The 19,060-nt window shown below is 38.9% G+C and overlaps 1 protein-coding gene across 8 annotated transcripts in view; it reads left to right on the top strand.

The window, feature by feature from the left end:
* Positions 1 to 19,060, top strand: part of RYR2 (ryanodine receptor 2) — a 772,754-nt gene that overhangs the window by 318,965 nt on the left and 434,729 nt on the right. For all 8 annotated transcript variants that reach the window (NM_001082757.1, XM_089311247.1, XM_089311246.1 and 5 more), the window contains 2 exon segments: positions 2,737 to 2,836; positions 3,524 to 3,620. In NM_001082757.1, the coding sequence (NP_001076226.1) occupies positions 2,737 to 2,836; positions 3,524 to 3,620 (197 nt within the window).

The raw sequence follows: 19,060 nt of genomic DNA, 5'->3' as shown, positions 1-19,060 counted from the left end.
ACTTCTGATCCAGCTCCCTGCTAATGCATATTCTGAGAGGCAGCAGGTAATAGCTCAAGTACTTGGGTCCTTGACACCCATGTGAATAACCCAGATTGAGTACTGAGGTCTTAAATTTGGCCTGACCCAGTTCCAGCTGTTGGAAAGTGAACCATGATCGAGATCAGGATTTTGATCTGTCTGTCTGTCTATATCTGTGCATGTCTGCCTTTCAAATAAAATAAAAATAAGAAAGTTTTTAAGATTCATGAAAACATCACCAAACAATGGATTGAAAATACATTAGGAAAAGCAAAATCTTTCAATTTAAAGAGTGATGAAAAAGGCATAAAAATGTATGTGAGGAGTCTTCAAAATGTTCATTGAAGGCCGGCGCTGCGCTCATTTGGCTAATCCTCTTCCTGTGGCACCAGCACCTTGGGTTCTAGTCCCAGTTGGGGCGCTGGATTCTGTCCCAGTTGTTCCTCTTCCAGTCCAGCTCTCTGCTGTGGCCCGGGAGGGCAGTGGAGGATGGCCCAAGTGCTTGGGCCCTGCACCTGCATGGGAGACCAGGAGGAAGCACCTGGCTTCTGGCTTTGGATCAGCGCGGTGCACCGGCTGCAGCGCGCTGCCTGTGGCGGTCATTTGGAGGGGGAACCAACAGAAGGAAGACCTTTCTCTCTGTCTCTCTCTCACTGTCTAACTCTGCCTGTTAAAAAAAAATGTTCATTGAAAATATATATTATGAAAAAGCTGCAGGGATTTCAGACATTTTTTGCACCAAGATAAACGCCTTTAATTCCATTTTCCACAAACTTTTTTGAGGTATCCTCATAATTAGTGTTTTTTTGTATGTGCAGTCTTTTGCTCACCATCATTGAAATAATTATATTTAGGGAAAAACTTAAAATATTTTCCAAGTTTATGATACTTTCAGTTTTAAAAAAGAGATTTATTTATGTGAAAGGCAGAGTCACAGAATGACAGAGGAATAGAGAAAGAGGACACACAGAGAGATCTTCCAGCCACTAGTTCACTCCCCAAATGCCAGCAACAGTTGGGGCTGGTCCAGACCAGATTGATGCCAGAAGCCAGGAGCTTCACCAGGATCTCCCACAGGGATGCAGAGGCCCAAGAACTTGAGCCATTTTCCACTGCTTTCCCAGCCACGTTAACAGGGAGCTGATAGGGAAGTGGAGCCACTGGGACTCAAACTGGCACTCTTATATGTGATATGAATGTGGCAAGTGGCAGCCTAACCCATTGTCCCACAATGCCAGCCCAATCCGTTGTCCCACAATGCCATCCCCAGCTACTATGATTTTAAATATTTGATTGGTTTCTTGGCATACTTACTTGTTGAATAACATTGCTAGATGTTGGAGGTACAGTTGTGAACTCGTGTAGGATAGCTTACAAGAGGCAGAAAAAAAAACCTTAATAACTACATTGTGTGATAATTGAGGGAAAATATAATTTTCTCATTTGAGGAAGCAGATGGGATATAACTTATTTGTAAATTATCAAAGATTTATAACATGCTGGGAAAGAAATGAGTTGATAAAGAATCTCAGCTGGGATCATCTTAAGAATGACACGGCCGAGATCGAGAAAAGTTAGTGCATAAGCAGCCAGTCAACTGACATTGGAGAGTGGGATAGGAGCCAATTATTAGAAACTCAAATGTATTGACTGGATAACTGTTAAGCTTCTTGATGAAAAAAGTACTGATGATTATGAATATGTTGAAATGTCAAAATTTCTTTAGTTTGGCTTCTAAGAGAAAGAGTACAAAAGAACTTTCCCTGCTGGGGGCTTGAGAGTAGTGTATTCAGGCAGCAGAGGCACTTCGGGTGTTGACAGTCCTGTGGAGTACATGCTGGTCTTCATCTAACAAGGATGGGCAGATTTCTGGGAAACTGATGTTGTGATCAAAGTCTTTAAAAGCATAGGCTTGCTGGTAGTATTTGGAAAGTTGCAGAAACATTGCAGGATATTGGTGAGACTTGCTGCAAAGACTCTAAGAACACAGGTGCTTGTTCCATATGTGTTTGAAATCCTAGAAAAAGCCAAGTAGTGATGAGTAAAATAAGCAAGGCACTGTTCTATAATTGTAATTTTATCTTCCTTCATTTGCAGTTGATAACATATTTTAAGACTACAAGACACTAATTATGATATATTAACATTTTTCTATTTTTAGATGGAAAACCTGAAATTTGTATTATTCAAGTTTTCTCAGAAATTTATTGGCCTGGTTTTAGAGAGCCATTAGAAAATATCGCCCTCTAATATGTTTGCAGATAACAGTTCCTAAAGGATTCCATAAAGCACACTGGTCCAATAGATTTCACCTACCTCACTATCAAAACACTATTGCAGTCTGATATGTAAAAGCTTAATTATGATTTGGATTATAAGTGCCTACTGCTTGTACCATGTCATCCATCAATAAGCATTAACACAAAAAAACCCTCTCTTTATACAAGTAAATCTCTGTACTATATGTTATTCATTTGTACATTTTCTGATTACTAGCTTAACAGTAACTGAAAATGAAGCACTCAAATACAAATAGGAACTTTTATTATTTATTTCCCAGCAGTCTTTTAATTTTTGAATAGCAGAGATGAAATAGAGGTTCTCTTCACATAGATATGTCCAAATCAGCAATGCAAAGTTTGAATTGCCGGAAGCGCTTACATATTAAGATTTACCAGAACCTGAAGCAATGCCTCCCTTTGCCTCTCGCTACAGCACCTGTCTTATGGTAACGGCAGCTTGCATGTAGATGCCGCCTTCCAGCAGACGCTCTGGAGCGTGGCCCCCATCAGCTCAGGAAGTGAAGCAGCCCAAGGTAAAAACTCCGCTTCAGTTAGCATGCCCGTCCTAGATGCATGGTTGAAAATCATCTTCAGAATTGCGATAATGAGCTGATTCTTCATTAGAGCTGTCTTGTGTCAAAATATTCTATCATGCATACACATGACATTTGAGAATCTTGTTGAAGTTGCTATTTAAAAGTGAAGCTTGTGTTAAGCTATATCTCATTTTTATGCAATCGTAAGCTTTAGCTTCTTTGTAGAGCTTGATGTGCTAGCTATCCCAGGGTTGTTTTCTCCAGTTTCCCAGCCTCAGGGTATTGCTCAGTTGGGCTGATGTCAACACTGCTCATGTTTCAGGGTCATGCCTGGATCATGCTCATGTTTATGCAGCAGATTTTCCCAGGAAATTATCTGCATTTGTTCTGCTGCTGTTGCTGTTGTTATTCTCACTGGTGTAGGCTGAAATATGATCCAATACATCTTTGTATGTCTAATGGAGAATGTTATATGGTTGAGGTCATGTGTCCTAATGGGACTGTCATTAACGGGACTCAGGGTGACTGACACCATCCACTTCTGTCTGTGACTTTGGCCAAATACTTAAACCTTTCTACACAATTTCTCTATGAAAATAGAAGATTGAACCAGATGAAGTGTTTGGCTTATCAACATCTGACTGATCATGGCAGTCCAAATGTTATTGATCTTTGATCCTACAGGGTATCTGATTGGCGGTGATGTCCTCAGGCTGCTGCATGGACACATGGATGAATGTCTCACTGTCCCTTCGGGAGAACATGGCGAAGAGCAACGGAGGTTGGTACCTGAGCCCAGGACTCTAAGCCTTGCTTCTTTTGTTTTTGCCTTGGTGTACCCTTTCCTAACTGAGAATATATGTTTAAGCTATTAGCATAAAGCAAAATGAACCAGTGTCACTCACCTATTCATTGATGGTAGTTTAGGTAAAATGGCAGGCTTAGGTATAAACTATATGTGGACTGTAAGAGAATGCATCAAACCCAAAGCAATCTGATATTTCTGATTGGAAAAGTGGAACATGTTTGGTGTGAAGGTCGGAGTTAAACTTTGGGCACATGTGAGGATGGAGTGTCTGTGGACCATCAAGGATGAAATTGGGACATCTGAGTCTTTAACTTAGAAAAGTCTAGGGTTGAATATGAATCTCAAATGAATGGGGGGTGATATTTGGAGGAATGGGCATCCATCATGTGTTGACTCAGGTGGAGAGGGAGAAGGGTTCCTCAGCTAGGGCCTTGCTTTAGAAAGGCTGTGAAGTCCTGGACTACACTAACCAGGCAGGAGCCTGAGGATAGACACTGACAGAGCACTGATATTTAGGATGTGGAAAGAGGAAAAAGAGTCAGCATTGTAATAGCTGGAGAACTAAGTGAGTTAATCATGGAAGTCAAAGGAGTGTCAGGGAGTGGCTGTGTTAACAATAATGATATGTCATTAGCCAGGGTTGGGGGCAGAGGGCAGAAGGCTAAGACTCCTCTTAGGACACCAGTATCCGATATGGAGTGTCTGAGTTCAAGTTCTGCCTCTACTTACGATCCAGCTTACTGATAATGCACCTGAGATGTAGTAGATGATGGCTCAAGTACTTGAGTTCCTGCCATCTACATGGGAGTCCTGGAAGAAATTCTTAGCTCCTTGCCTCAGCCTGGCCTGACCCTTTTCATCACAGGTGTTTGGGGACTGAACTAGTGTATGGAAGATCTATCTCTGTCTCTTTTCGGCCCTGTTTCTCTCTCTCTCATTCAAATAAAAAGAATTAGATAAAATATACAACAAATTAAAAATCTTTGGTGTATTCCTATGGATTTAGGGGATATAAGAGTTAGGGGTTATAAGATTCTGTACCAGAATCTTCTGGATCTTCAGTCCCTGACTTTCTAAATGGAAGAGTTAGACTAAGAGATTCTTAGAGCTCTTTTAGCTTTTTTTGTAGACACTGCAGAAATTTTTGGTTAAGGAATTGGACTCTAGGGTTAGACAGTCCTGGATTAGGGTCTTGGCTCTGCTTCTTGTGTAACTTGTGCAAGCGACTTAATTTATTTCAACACTGGTTTTTCTGCTCTTTAAAAATACAGTTTAATATTATCCTTAGTTATATAAAGCTTACATAACGAAATGCACGTAAAGTACTTGATACATATTAAGACATCAACAGATTTATTGTTGTTCTTACTGTCATCACTATTACATAGGCAGCATATTTAGTTAGATATTATGGAAACATTTGAAGGATTCTGGGCATGTGGATGGAAGTATGGTAGATTGTAGACTTTGCAAGAAGAGAGGCCAAACTGTTTTCACAGAGAATCATTTAGGTGCTTGATTATCATTGCAGAGAAAACTAGGAAAGATTTAAAATCTGTTTTAATACTGCTCTGAACTCACTCTCTTATTGCATACATGTTTATTCCTGCCCATCTTCTCAAAGTACTGATCTTTACTTCATGTTGATAATTCTATGCCAATTTAATCTCAGTATATATTCAGATCAGTATATCAGGACTCTTTCTAGGTTGTTATGGCAATAAGAATAAATCTGTATGTGTCCCTTTGGCAATAAGAATAAATCTGTAAGTGTCTCTTTTTAAAAATACATTTATTTGAGAAGCAGAGTGTGGGGAGCAACGCGGACTAGACTAAGTTACTGGAATTAAGACTTACTCAATGCATCTGCTCTCCCACAATATGGCGCTGAGAAGGGAGAAACAGCTTCTACACAGCTGCCTCCAGTTCAACCAATAAACTGTAGGACCTGCTCCTGATTGGAGGAGAGCAGCGTACTCGGCGTGTGGGTAGCAGAGTTGGGATTGGTGGAAGAGGACTATAAAGGAGGAGAGAGACAACATGCACCAGGAACATCTAAGGGGAACATCTATCTGAAGGAACACCTGTGCAGCCCCCGAGAGAGCCGGCCGGCGGTGTGCCGCTCCCCCGCGGAAGTGGGGAAAGTGGCCAGGGGGAACCGCCCTTCCACGGAGGTGGAAGGGTCGGTAGCCAACCCGGGAAGAACCAGCAGCAAACCCGGGGAGGGCCGAGCAGATAAAAGAACAGCGCAGGGTCCTGTGCCGTTCCTCCACGAAGACGGGGAGCGACAGCAGAGAGAATGAGAATGAGAAAGACTGCGTATCTGCTGGTTAACTATCTAAATGTCCACCATGGCTATGGTTGTGCCAGGCCAAACTGGGAACAAGGAATGCAATCCAGGTCTGTCTCCCATATGTGGATAGCAGGGATCTATCACCTGCTGTCTTCTAGGGCATGCATTAGCAGGGATCTAGAATCAGGAACAGAGTAGGGACTTGAAACCTAGGCCAGCATCTTAACTGTAGACTAAATGCCCACTCCTGATTTTTCCCCTTTTCATAGCATGTTTAACATGACTGAAATTAGATTAAAATGATGTCAGATCATGGCTTGAGGGAGAAAATGAGTCAGAATTGGAGAGCATGCAGCGTAAGAGATTTTGCTTGACAAAGAAGAGTTATATTAGTCTTAATTACATGGTGGGATGGAACAGTTATGTGGACATAACAATTCCTTAGATTTTAAATTTACAGGGCATTTTATTATTTCAAATCTTATTAATATTGATTCATGGACATTTTAAAATCATTCTCTGTTCTCGCCCTAAGTCATTGCCAGTGCCTGAGGAACTGGGGCATGCAAAGGACTGCTCAGCCTGGAAGCAACATTTCTTTAATTGATATCAGTCTGCCTTTGAGGAGAATTGCATAGTGATGACCTAAAATACATATGTTGACTCATTTAAACAAGAAAGTATAATTTGATTATTGGGCAGGCATTTGAATATTGGGGAAGTTTTGAACAAATGTGTAAATTTTTCTTTTATTACTGACTGCTATAATTATGATTGGGCAGTATTCATTAATTGTATCTTGCTATTTAAGTAAAACAACTAAAATAAAATCAATTTTTAATTAAAAAATAGTGGGAATTTTTAAGGAGATGTCAGAAGTGACATTTACTTCTGAGCAGTTTAGGGATATTTGGATAGTAACTATTCTGTTCCAGAATGGTTTTGTCAGTTACGCAAGCCTTGTTTCATTAACAGTTGTTGAACATACAGGAATGTAATTTCAGTTTTTGAAAATGCAGTTGATGATGAGTTTTTAAATTTTACATAATAACAGAATTATCTTTAATCTCCTCTTCAGATTTCATTGTGTATGTAAATGTGGTTACCTATGATTTCTCATAAGGACTATTAACATGAATGAAATTAGATTAAAATGATCTCAGAAAACTCTTAGAATGAAGAATGTATAGTGTACTGTATCATTAAGTAGAATTGAGTTGGAGATTGAAGGCTATCAGTGTTAGCATATACATTAATTTTTCCCATAATTCCTTCCCATATTATTTTATAATTTGAATTCTGACAAGCTTATGAAAATATACTATCACTATTGTGTTTTTTTAAAATTCTTATTTCAGACTAGTTTTAAATATATAAGCTAGAAATTATGAAATTGTATATAGAGTTCCCCAGGCCCCTTACACAGCTTCCCCTATTAACATCTTTTCTTTTCAACTTTTATTTAATAAATATAAATTTCCAAAGTACAACTTTTGGATTACAGTGGCTTTTCTCCCCATAACCTCCTACCCACCCACAACTATCCCATCTTCCACTCCCTCTTCCATCCCATTCTTCATCAAGATTCATTTTCAATTATCTTTATAGACGGAAGATCAGCTTAGTATATACTAAGTAAAGATTCCAACAGACTACACCCACACAGATACACAAAGTATAAAGTACTATTTGAGTACTAGGTATACCATTAATTTTTATAGTACAACACATTAAGGACAGAGATCCTACATGGGGAATAGGTGAACAGTGACTCACATTGTTGATTTAACAATTGACACTCTTATTTATGAGATCAGTAATCACCCGAGGCTCTTGTCATGAGTTGCCAAGGCTATGGAAGCCTCTTGAGTTCACCAACTTCAATCTTATTTAGACAAGGCCATAGTAAAAATGGAAGCTCTCCTCCTTTCAGAGAAAGGCAACTCCTTCTTTGATGGCCCGTTCTTTCTGCTGGGATCTCACTCTCAGAGATCTTTCATTTAGGTCATTTTTTTTTTTTTTTGCCAGAGTGTCTTGGCTTTCCATGCATGAAATACTCTCATGGGCTTTTTAGCCAGATCCGAATGCCTTAAGGGCTGATTCTGAGGCCAGATTGCTGTTTAGGGCATCTGCCATTCTATAAGTTTGCTGTGTATCCTACTTCCCATGTTGGGTTGTTCTCTCCTTTTTAATTATATCAGTTAGTATTAGCAGATAGTAGTCTTGTTTATGTGATCCCTTTGACACTTAATCCTATCTTTATGATCAATTATGAACAGAAACTGATCACTCTGATTAGTGAGATGGCATTGGTACATGCCACCTTGATGGGATTGAATTGGAATCCCCTGGCATGTTTCTAGCTCTACCATTAGGGATAGGTCCAAATGAGCATGTGCCAGACTGTATATCTCCTCCCTCTCTTATTCCCACTCTTATATTTAACAGAGATCATTTTTCAGTTAAATTTAAACACCCAAGAATAATTGTGTGTTAATTAAATAGTTCAACCAATGGTATTAAGTAGAACAAAAAATACTAAAAGGAATAAAATAGTAAGTTTTTCCTTGACAGATAGGACAAGGGCTGATCAAGTCACTGTTTTTCATAGTGTTCATTTCACTTCTACAGGTTTACTTTTAGGTGCTCAGTTATTTGTCACCAAACAGGGAGAACATATGATATTTGTCCCTTAGGGACTGGCTTAGTTCACTCAGCATGATGTGTCCCAGATTCCTCCATTTTATTGCAAATGACTGTATTTCATTGTTTTTTTTTTATTGCTGTATAGTATTCTATAGAGTACATATCCCATAATTTCTTTATCCAGTCTTCTGTTGAGAGGCATTTAGGTTCATTCCATGTTTTAACTGTTTTGAATTTATCAGCAATATATATTGAGGTGCAGACAGCTCTTTTATTTGCCAATTTAATTTCCTTTGGGAGAATTCCAAGGAGTGGGATGGCTGGGTCTGTGGTAGGGCTATATTCAGGTTTCTGAGAAATCTCCAAACTGTCTTCTATAGTGGCTTTACCAGTTTGCATTCCCTCCAGCAGTGAATTAGTGTCCCTTTTTCTCCACATCCTCACAAGCATCTGTTGTTAGCTGATTTCCGTATGTAAGCCATTCTAACTGGGTTGAGGTGAAACTTCATTGTGGTTTTGATTTGCATTTCCCTGATGGCTAGTGATCCTGAACATTTTTTCATGTGTCTGTTGGCCATTTGGATTTCCTCTTTTGAAAAATGTTGATTGAGGTCCTTGGCCCATCTCTTAAGTGGGTTGTTTGTTTTGCTGTTGTGGAGTTACTTGATCTCTTTGTAGTTTCTGGTTATTAATCCTTTATCATTTGCATAGTTTGCAAACATTTTTTCCCATTCTGTCGGTTGCCTCTTCACTTTCCTGACTCTTTCTTTTGGAGTACAGAAATTCAGTTTTCCCAGCACCATTTGTTGAATAGACTGTCCTTACTCCAGGAATTGGTTTTAGATCCTTAATCAAATATAAGTTGGCTGTAGATGTTTGGATTGATTCTTGGTGTTTCTATTCTGTTCCATTGGTATATCCATCTGTTTCTGTAGCAGTACCATGCTGTTTTGATTACAACTGCCCTGTAGTATGTCTTGAAATCTGGTATTGTGATGCCTCCAGCTTTGTTTTTGTTGTAAAAGATAGCTTTAGTTATTCGAGGTCTCCTGTGCCTCCATATGAATTTCAGCATCATTTTTTCCAGATCTGAGAAGAATGTCTTTGGTAGTTTGATTGGTATCACACTGAATCTATAAATTGCTTTTGGGAGAGTGGACATTTTGATGATATTGATTCTTCTAATCCATGAGCATGGAACATTTTTCCATTTTTTGGTATCCTCTTCTATTTCTTTTTTTAAGGTTTTGTAATTCTCATCATAGAGATCTTTGACATGCGTGGTTAAGTTTGTTACAAGGTATTTGATTGTTTTTGTGGCTATTGTGAATGGGATTGATCTTAGAAGTTCTTCCTCAGCCATTGCATTGCCTGTGTATACAAAGGCTGTTGATTTTTGTGCATTGATTTTATATTCTGCTACTTTGCCAAACTCTCTGTGTTCCAATAGTCTCTTAGTAGAGTTCTTTGGATTCCCTATATAAAGAATCATATCATCTGCAAAGAGGGATAGTTTGATTTCTTCCTTCCCAATTTGTATCCCTTTAATTTCTTTTTCTTACCTGATGGCTCTGGCTAAAACTTTCAGAACTATATTGAATAGCAGTGGTGAGAGTAGGCATCCCTGTCTGGTACCAGATCTCAATGGAAATGCTTCCAACTTTTCCCCATTCAATAGAATGCTGGCCATGGGCTTTTCATAAATTGCTTTGATTGTATTGAGGAATGTTCCTTCTGTACCCAAATTGCTTAGAGTTTTCATCAAGAAATGGTGTTGTATTTTATCAAATGCTTCCTCTGCATCTACTGAGATAATCATATGGTTTTTCTTCTGCAGTCTGTTAATGTGGTGTATCACATTGATTGATTTGCAAATGTTGACCCATTCCTGCATACCAGGGATAAATCCCACTTGGTCTAGGTGGATGATCTTTCTGATGTGTTGTTGCATTCTATTGGGCAGAATTGTATTGAGGACTTTTGTGTCTATGTTCATCTATGGTCTGTAATTCTCTTTCTCTGCTGCATTTTTTTAGGTTTAGGAATTAAGGTGATGCTGGTTTCATAGAAAGAATTTGGGAAAATTCCCTCTCTTTGAATTGTTCTGAATAGTTTGAGAAGAGTTGGAGTTAGTACTTCCTCAAATGTCTGGTAGAATTCAGCAGTGAATCCATCCAGTCCTGGGCTTTTCTTTGTTGGGAGGGCCTTTATTACTGATTCAATTTCTGACTCGGTTATGGGTCTTTTTAGGTTTTCTATGTCTTCATGGTTCAATTTAGGTAGGTTGTATGTCTCCAGGAATCTATCCATTTCTGATAGATTTCCCTGTTTGCTGGCATACAATTCTTTATAGTAATTTCTGATGACGTTTTTTATTTCTGTGATGTCTGTTGTTATATTACCTTTTTTTCTCTAATTTTATTGATTTGGGTCTTTTTTCTCCTTTTTAACATCTTTTTAAAAATGATGTGTTTGTTTATTTGTTTGGAAAGCTGAATCACAGAAATAGGGAGTGCCAGAGATACCATCCATCTGCTGAACCACACTCAACTTTCCCTGTTTATTAATCCAAACTCTATCTCTCATACCCCTACCAGCCTATAATAATCAATATTTGGTGTTCAGATCATTTTTAAGCTCCCATATTTGAGGTAGAATGTGTAGTGTTTATATTTCTGTGTCTGGTGTGTTTCACTTAACACGATGTATTCAATTCCAACTATTTTGCTATAAACAACAGGTTTATTCCTTTTTATGAATGAATAGTGTTCCATTGTGTATATATGCCACATTTTCTTTATTCATTTGTCTGCTGATGGACATCTTGGTTGGTTCCTTAAGTTGGTTATTGTGAGCAGTGCTGCAATAAGCATGACAGAGTAGATATCTCTTTGATACCATGTGTTCATACTTTATGTATGTACCCAGTAGTGGGATTGCTGCCTCATATAGAAATTACATTTCTAGTTCTTAAAGAAGTCTTTGCACTGTATTCCACAGTAGCTGCAGTAATTCACATTCCTACCAACACTGTATAACAGTTGCCCTTACACCACAGTCTCCCCAGCATTTTTCACTTGGTTGTCTTTATCATAGCCATTTTAGCAGGATCAAAATGATATCTCCTTTTGTATTTTAAGTTTCTTTAGATTTTTTTTAATTTTTTTTTATTTTTTAAACTTTTATTTAATGCATATAAATTTCCAAAGTACGACTTATGGATTACAATGGCTTCCCCCCCATACCGTCCCTCCCACCCACAACCCTTCCCTTTCCCACTCCCTCTCCCCTTCCATTCACATCAAGATTCATTTTTGATTATCTTAATATACAGAAGATCAGCTTAGTATACATCAAGTATGGATTTCAACAGTTTGCTCCCACACAGAAACATAAAGTGAAAAATAATAGATGATTTTTTTTTTTTAAATGATGATGAAATCAGAGCAGACCTATTGTCATGTTTAATCCCAGTGAGAGTCAAGTTGGGAATTGATAATTTCTTTTCTTTTCTTTTTTTTTTTTTTTTTTTTTTTTTACAGAGGATCAGTTTACTATGCATTAAGTAAGGATTTCAACAGTTTGCACCCCCATAGAAACACAAAGTGAAATATATTGTTTGAGTACTCGTTATAGCATTAAATCTCAATGTACAGCACATTAAGGACAGAGATCCTACATGAGGAGTAAGTGCACAGTGACTCCTGTTGTTGACTTTACCAATTGACACTCCTGTCTATGGCATCAGTAATCTCCCTATGCTTCAGTTAGATTTTTCCAGCAAAACTACTGATATTCAATTTGTCTAAATGACAATGAAAGCAATAAAAGTGTAATACATGTTAGATGTGATCAGCTAAGTGAAAGAGAAATGTGTCCGGTGCTGTGGTGTAGCGGATAAAGCTGCCACCTGCAGTGCTGAAATCCCATATGGGCGCAGGTTGAGTCCTGGCTGCCTCACTTCAAATCCAACTCTCTGCTGTGGCCTGGGAAAGCAGTAGAAGATGGCCCAAGTACTTGGGCCCCTATACACATGTGGGAGACCCAGAGGAAGCTCCTCGCTCCTGGCTTTGGATCAACGTTCCTCTGGCCATTGTGGCCATCTGGGGAGTGAACCAGTGAATGGAAGACCTCTCTCTCCTTCCCTCCCCTCCCCTCCCCTCCCCTACTCTTTTCTCTCCTCTCCTTTCTCCCCTCTCTCCCTTCTCCTCTCTCCCCTTAACTGAAATGTTATCCCTGTTAAACATAAGAGTGGGGATAAGAGAGGGAAGAGATGTACAATTTGGGACATGCTCAAGCTGACTTGCCCCAAATGGTAGAGTTAGAAACATACCAGGGGACTCCAATTTAATCCCATCAAGGTGGCATGTACCAATGCCATCTCACTAGTCCAGGTGATCAATTTCAGTTCACAATTGATCATAATGAAAGGACTAAGAGTCAAAGGGAGCACATAAACAAGTCTAGTACCTGCTAATACTAACCGATAGAATAAATAAAGCGGAGAGTGATCCAACATGGGAAGCGAGATACTCAGCAGACTCATAGAATGGTGGATGTCCTAAACAGCACTCTGGCCTCAGAATCAGCCCTAAAGGCATTCGGATCTGGCTGAAAAGCCCATGAGAGTATTTCATGCATGGAAAGCCATGTGAGTGAGATCCCAATGGAAAGAACAGGTCTTCAAAGAAGGAGGTACCTTTCTCTGAAGGGAGGAGAGAACCTCCACTTTGACTATGACCTTGTCTAAACAAGATAAGAGTCGGAGAACTCAAGGGGCTTCCATAGCCTTGGAAACTCATGACTGGTGCATAGGGAGATTACTGATGCCATAAACAGGAGTGTCAATTTGTAAAATCAACAACAGGAGTCACTGTGCACTTATTCCTCATGTAGGATCTCTGTCCTTAATGTGCTCTACATTGAGACTTAATGCTATAACGAGTACTCAAACAGTATATTTCACTTTGTGTTTCTATGGGGGTGCAAACTGTTGAAATCTTTACTTAATGTATACTAAACTGATCTTCTGTTAAAAAAAAGAAGAAATTATCAATTCCCAACTTGACTCTCACTGGGATTAAACATGACAATAGGTCTGATCTGATTTCATCATCATTTAAAAAAAAATCATCTATTATTTTTCACTTTATGTTTCTGTGCGGGAGCAAACTGTTGGAATCTTTACTTAATGTATGCTAAACTGATCTTCTGTATATAAAGAGCATCGACAATGAATCTTGATGTGAATGGAAGGGGAGAGGGAGTGGGAGAGGGGAGGGTTGCGGGTGGGAGGGACGTTATGGGGGGGAAGCCATTGTAATCCATAAGGCGTACTTTGGAAATTTATATTCATTAATTAAAAGTTAAAAAAAAAAAACTTTTAACAACAACAACAACAAAAAAAAATATCCAACATGGGAAGCAGGATACACAGCAGATGCATAGAATGGCAGTTGTCCTAAATAGCTCTCTGGCCTCAGAATCAGCCCTTAAGGCATTCGGACCCAGCTGAAAAGCCCATGAGAGTATTTCAGGCATGGAAAACCAAGACACTCTGGCAAAAAAAAAAAAAAAAACAAAAAACAACAAACAACAAACAACAACAACAACAACAAACCTAAATGAAAGATCTCTGCTAGTGAGATCCCAGTGGAAAGAATGGGGCCATCAAAAAAGGAGGTACCTTTCACTGAAGGGAGGAGAGAACTTCCACTTTGACTATGACCTTGTCTGAATAAGATTTAAGTCGGCAAACTCAAAAGGCTTCCATAGCCTTGGCAACTCATGACTAGAGCCTAGGGAGATTACTGACGCCGTAAACAAGAGTGTCAAATTGTTAAGTCAACAAGAGGAGTCACTGTGTACTTAACTCCTCATGTAGGATCTCTGTCCTTAATGTGTTGTCCAGTGTGAATTAATGCTATAACTAGTACTGAAACAGTATTTTACACTTTATGTTCTGTGTGGGTGCAAACTGATGAAATCTTTACTTAATATATACTAAATCAATCTTCTGTATAGAAAGATAATTGAAAATGAATCTTGATGTGAATGGAATGAGAGAGGGAGCGGGAGATGGGAGGGGTGCGGGTGGGGTAAGTTATGGGGGGTAAAAGCCATTGTAATCCATAAACTGTACTTTGGAAATTTATATTTACTAAATAAAAGTTAAAAAATATTTTATTTATTTTGAGAGTTAGAGTTATAGGCAGGGTGAGGGAAAGACAGAGACAAATGTCTTCTATCTGCTGGTTCGCTCCCCAAATGGAGCAATGGCTGGAGCCAGGCTGAACTGAAACCAGAAGCCAGGCATTCCCTCCTTTTCTCCCACCTGGGTGCAGGGGCACTTGGGCCATCTTCTACTGGTTTCCCAGGCCCAGCAGAGAGCTGGATTGGAACAAGGGCAGCCAGGACATAAACTGGTGCCAATAGGGATGCTGGCACTGCAGGCAGAGGCTTAGCCTAGTGTGCCACAACACCGAGCCCCCAAATGTTATTTCAAGGATGAAATGTTGTATGTGGGGAGTATTTTTGGTTTTAGATTCTGTCTCTGGATTTTATCTCAGTATTTCTGTCTATTATTTTATGTGAATGTAATAAAATATTAACAAAGGTATTTCCTTATGCATATGCATACTCATTCATGGTTTAAATATTCATTATGTAAATTAAGCTTAGTATACTTTAAAGTTAATGAATTTTAATAGGGATAAGTTATTGGAACATTACTTGGGATCATGGATTTGGAATTGGAGAACATTGTTTGAAAAGCAGTATTTGTATATTAGAAACAGGTTTAATACATAACTCATAAGGAGTTTCATTCTTTCCATAAAAACTTGTGGAATGGCTATCAAGTTCTGACTTTCTGGGGTTACAGAAATATATAAAAAGATACAAGTGTCTTCTTGGGGTCTTTATGCTCTTGTAAGGTTGTATGACAATAAACACATAAATATGTTTATTAATAAATGCACCTATTTACCCTTGTATGCAGACATAGAATGCATTGTGTGATAAAGAATTGCAGAGAAAAATAAGATGGAGAAGGGAATGGAGTGTGTTCATGGTGTGTATGTGTGAGACAGAGAGAGAGAGAGAAGAAAAAGAGGGAGAGGTTTTGCTTCCTTTGTATGACACATTGTGCTTGGAGTATAGTTGATCTGTCTTATTACTTTCAGATGCAAGACAATTAAATTATAGTTTCTGACAACATCTGGAAGTAAATACTGCATTTGCGTTCAGAATGCAACTCAGCAGGCAGAAGCTCTGTCATATATGTATGCATGATGATATTTTTCCTTAATGTCCCTCTTAATGTTATGATTTAATGAGTTTTAGTTGTAAATAATTGATAAGGCATGAGATGTGTTTGATATAATGAATTAAATATCTGTTAGTCTGGCTTCAAAAGAGATGCATGGTTTATGTCCATGTCACAATTGTATGACTAATATCCTTTAAGTTGTTTGTATTCCTTTAGCCTCTGCCTCTGAGGACACTCTTAAAGGTAGTCTGCTGTGTTCTAAAATGGTCAAGGCTGAAGTTTTCATATCAAGGCTTTCCTTACTTCTTTCCTCCTTCAAGTCCTGGGTCTGGGTTTAGGATGCGCTTGCCACACAACTGTGATAAACAAGTCAATCAGTAAAGACCTATTTTCTACTCTTGAGCTCTTTTCCCCTGGGAGAGATGGGCTCTACCTCCCAAACTTGAACTCCCCAATACTTGCTTAAAGTGCAGTGGGTTTGTTTCAGTGTAGTATCCTGGTTTGGTCCAGAGCCACACTGTCAGCCAAGCTTTCCCCACAAAGGATTAAAAAAATTACTGGGAATGGTGGCTACTGTAATTCAGTGAACAAACAATTGAGACATTTGATGACTATTTTAACTGAATTGAAAAAGAGACAATAGGCCGGCACCGGCACACCAGGTTCTAGTCCCGGTCGGGGCACTGGATTCTGTCCTGGTTGCCCCTCTTCCAGGCCAGCTCTCTGCTGTGGCCCGGGAGTGCAGTGGAGGATGGCCCAAGTCTTTGGGCCCTGCACCCGCATGGGAGACCAGGGGAAGCACCTGGCTCCTGGCTTCGGATCAGCGTGATGTGCTGGTCGCAGCGCGACGGCCGCAGCGGCCATTGGAGGGTGAACCAACGGCAAAAAGGAAGACCTTTCTCTCTGTCTCTCTCTCACTATCCACTCTGCCTGTCAAAAAAAAAAAAAAAAAAAGAGAGAGAGAGACAATAGGTTAGAAGTCAGCATCAAATAAGAAATGTCAAACTTTCTCAATTAAAATTTAAAATTGTCCACTTTTGGTTTATTAGTCTGGCGTAAGTAATATCTTTGATAAGAAAGAAAAAACTTCTCTTTAACTTCCAAATGCTTTGCAGTTATATTTTGTTCTGTGTGGGATGAAAAGTAAAGCCAAAGTGTTGATAGGTCTTTTGTTGTTTTTCTGCTATTTAGATGATTATTTCAGTGTTGATTTGAAGTGTGAGGGTATTAGTTTTAAATCCCTGCAGATTCATTTATGTTTTATGCAGATGTGTCATCTCAAAACATACCTATTTTCCCTTGTGCAGCAACTTGAATGGGACAATTGTTGCAAACTCAGCCCCTGAATAAATATGCAATGCTTCTTGAAATGCTGGTTAGGCATGTACTTGGTTTCTCTTATACTGTGTGCAGAATCTAACAGACTGCTTGAGCACCTGCCTATGGCTCTGCTACTCAGCCAAACATTGTCATAGGTACTAGAAATGGAAATTCTCTGAAAACATGTAAATTAAAATAGTTATGATTTCACTCTGAAATAACCTTATAATACTGAGCCTACTTTTGAATCACTTCTTGAATTCTTTAATATTTATGGAAAGGTTTATATATCCTGGGCATTTTGGTATCTGCTTTTTTTAAAATATTTATTTATTTATTTGGAAGTCAGAGACATAGAGAAAGATCTTTCTTCTATCTGCTTTTTCATGCCTCAGATGCACAATTGCTCAGGCTGAAGCCAGGAGCCAGGAGCTTTATCCAGGACTCCCTGTAGGTAGCAAGGGCCCATATGCTTGGGCCATCTTCTCCTAGTTTTCCCAGGCCAGGAGTAGGAAGCTGGATCTGAAGTGGAGCAGATGGGACTCAATCTGGCACCCATATGGGATGCTGGCATCATAGGCGATGGTTTTACCTGCTTTGCCATAACGCAGGCCCTGTGTGCTGAGTTTAAAAAAAAAAAAAAAAAGAATGTGATCTTTAAGGAACACAGTGTTTTAAGATCTCAGCAATGCTGTTTACAGGATAAAATGAATGTTTATCTGAGAGAAGCCATTCACAGTCTTTTTAAAATTTAGATTATAGAAAACTTTTCCATCTAAGGAAGATCAGGAATACTCTTGACTTTTGCTTTTGAATCAGTTTTGTCAGCCTGTGAAGAAGTCAAACTTTCCTTCCCATTAGCTAATTAGTTTGAACTTGTCCTTCAGTTACAACTCCAAATGTGAAACTGTGGATATGTCATTTGCTATGACTCTGACATAGTTCAGAAGATTCAGAGATGGAATTCAGTGGCTAGGGTCTGGTCAAACATTGACACAGATGAATTCAAATTGAAAAGGACATGTCACTAGTTGGACAGTCTTTTAACTTCCCTACACAAATGGCACTTATCCTACAGATCCATTTGTCATCTGTGTTGATAACATGTTCTGCTCTATTCAGCTTTTAGCCATGGCTATGCCATTACAGTCATATGGGGGTCTGCATATGAATGCTTATTTTTTTTTTGTATTTGTGAAATAAATTGAGAAAAGAAAATCATGCACTTTACTGTATATTGTTTGAAGAGAGTAAAGGGGGATGCCTACATTGAGAAACTCAGTACGCCTCAGAAGAGTTTGAGGGAGGTCTCCTATTTTTGTTTCTGGCAACTCCTAAAGGATTAGTATCTACTAGCAATTAGGAGAGAAAAAGAAAAATCGTCTTACTCGGCATGCCAACCTGAGTGAAGAGAAAACTATTTGATGGACTATGACTTCAAAATGCATGGCTAAGTTTCCTCTATTAGAAGTGCCTTCACATCAAGTGACTTCACAGTGCCTAAATCTACAGCAGGAATTTGAACTTTGAACAGAGTTTTAAATAAAACAAAACATTTTTGGGGTTATGAACATCTTTAAGAATCTTATGTATGTTACAGATATTTCCTATGATATTCACATACTTGCCAACATACTGAAGTTTCATAATGTTAGCTTATGTTTTCTCATAGTATTTTTCCTGTTTTCATTTAAGCAGTCCAGCAGCTCCTGTGCTTTGCCCCAGGGGTGGCTGGAAACTTGGCAGAAATTTCAAGTTTTCTACAAGGCATTTCTCTTCCTGTTAGTCCCTAGAGACTGAATCCAAGGAGGTTGTTGGGCTTAATGTCTGACAGAAAGGGGAGAGGGATTGCCTGTGGCAGAAAAAGAAGATAAAATATTCTTG

Source organism: Oryctolagus cuniculus, chromosome 13, assembly GCF_051225735.1.
Source record: "Oryctolagus cuniculus isolate XC-2025 breed Fujian yellow rabbit chromosome 13, ASM5122573v1, whole genome shotgun sequence".
Classification (NCBI taxonomy): domain Eukaryota; kingdom Metazoa; phylum Chordata; class Mammalia; order Lagomorpha; family Leporidae; genus Oryctolagus; species Oryctolagus cuniculus.
Note: the sequence above shows the minus strand (reverse complement) of the source record. Positions and strands in the feature narration are given on the sequence as shown.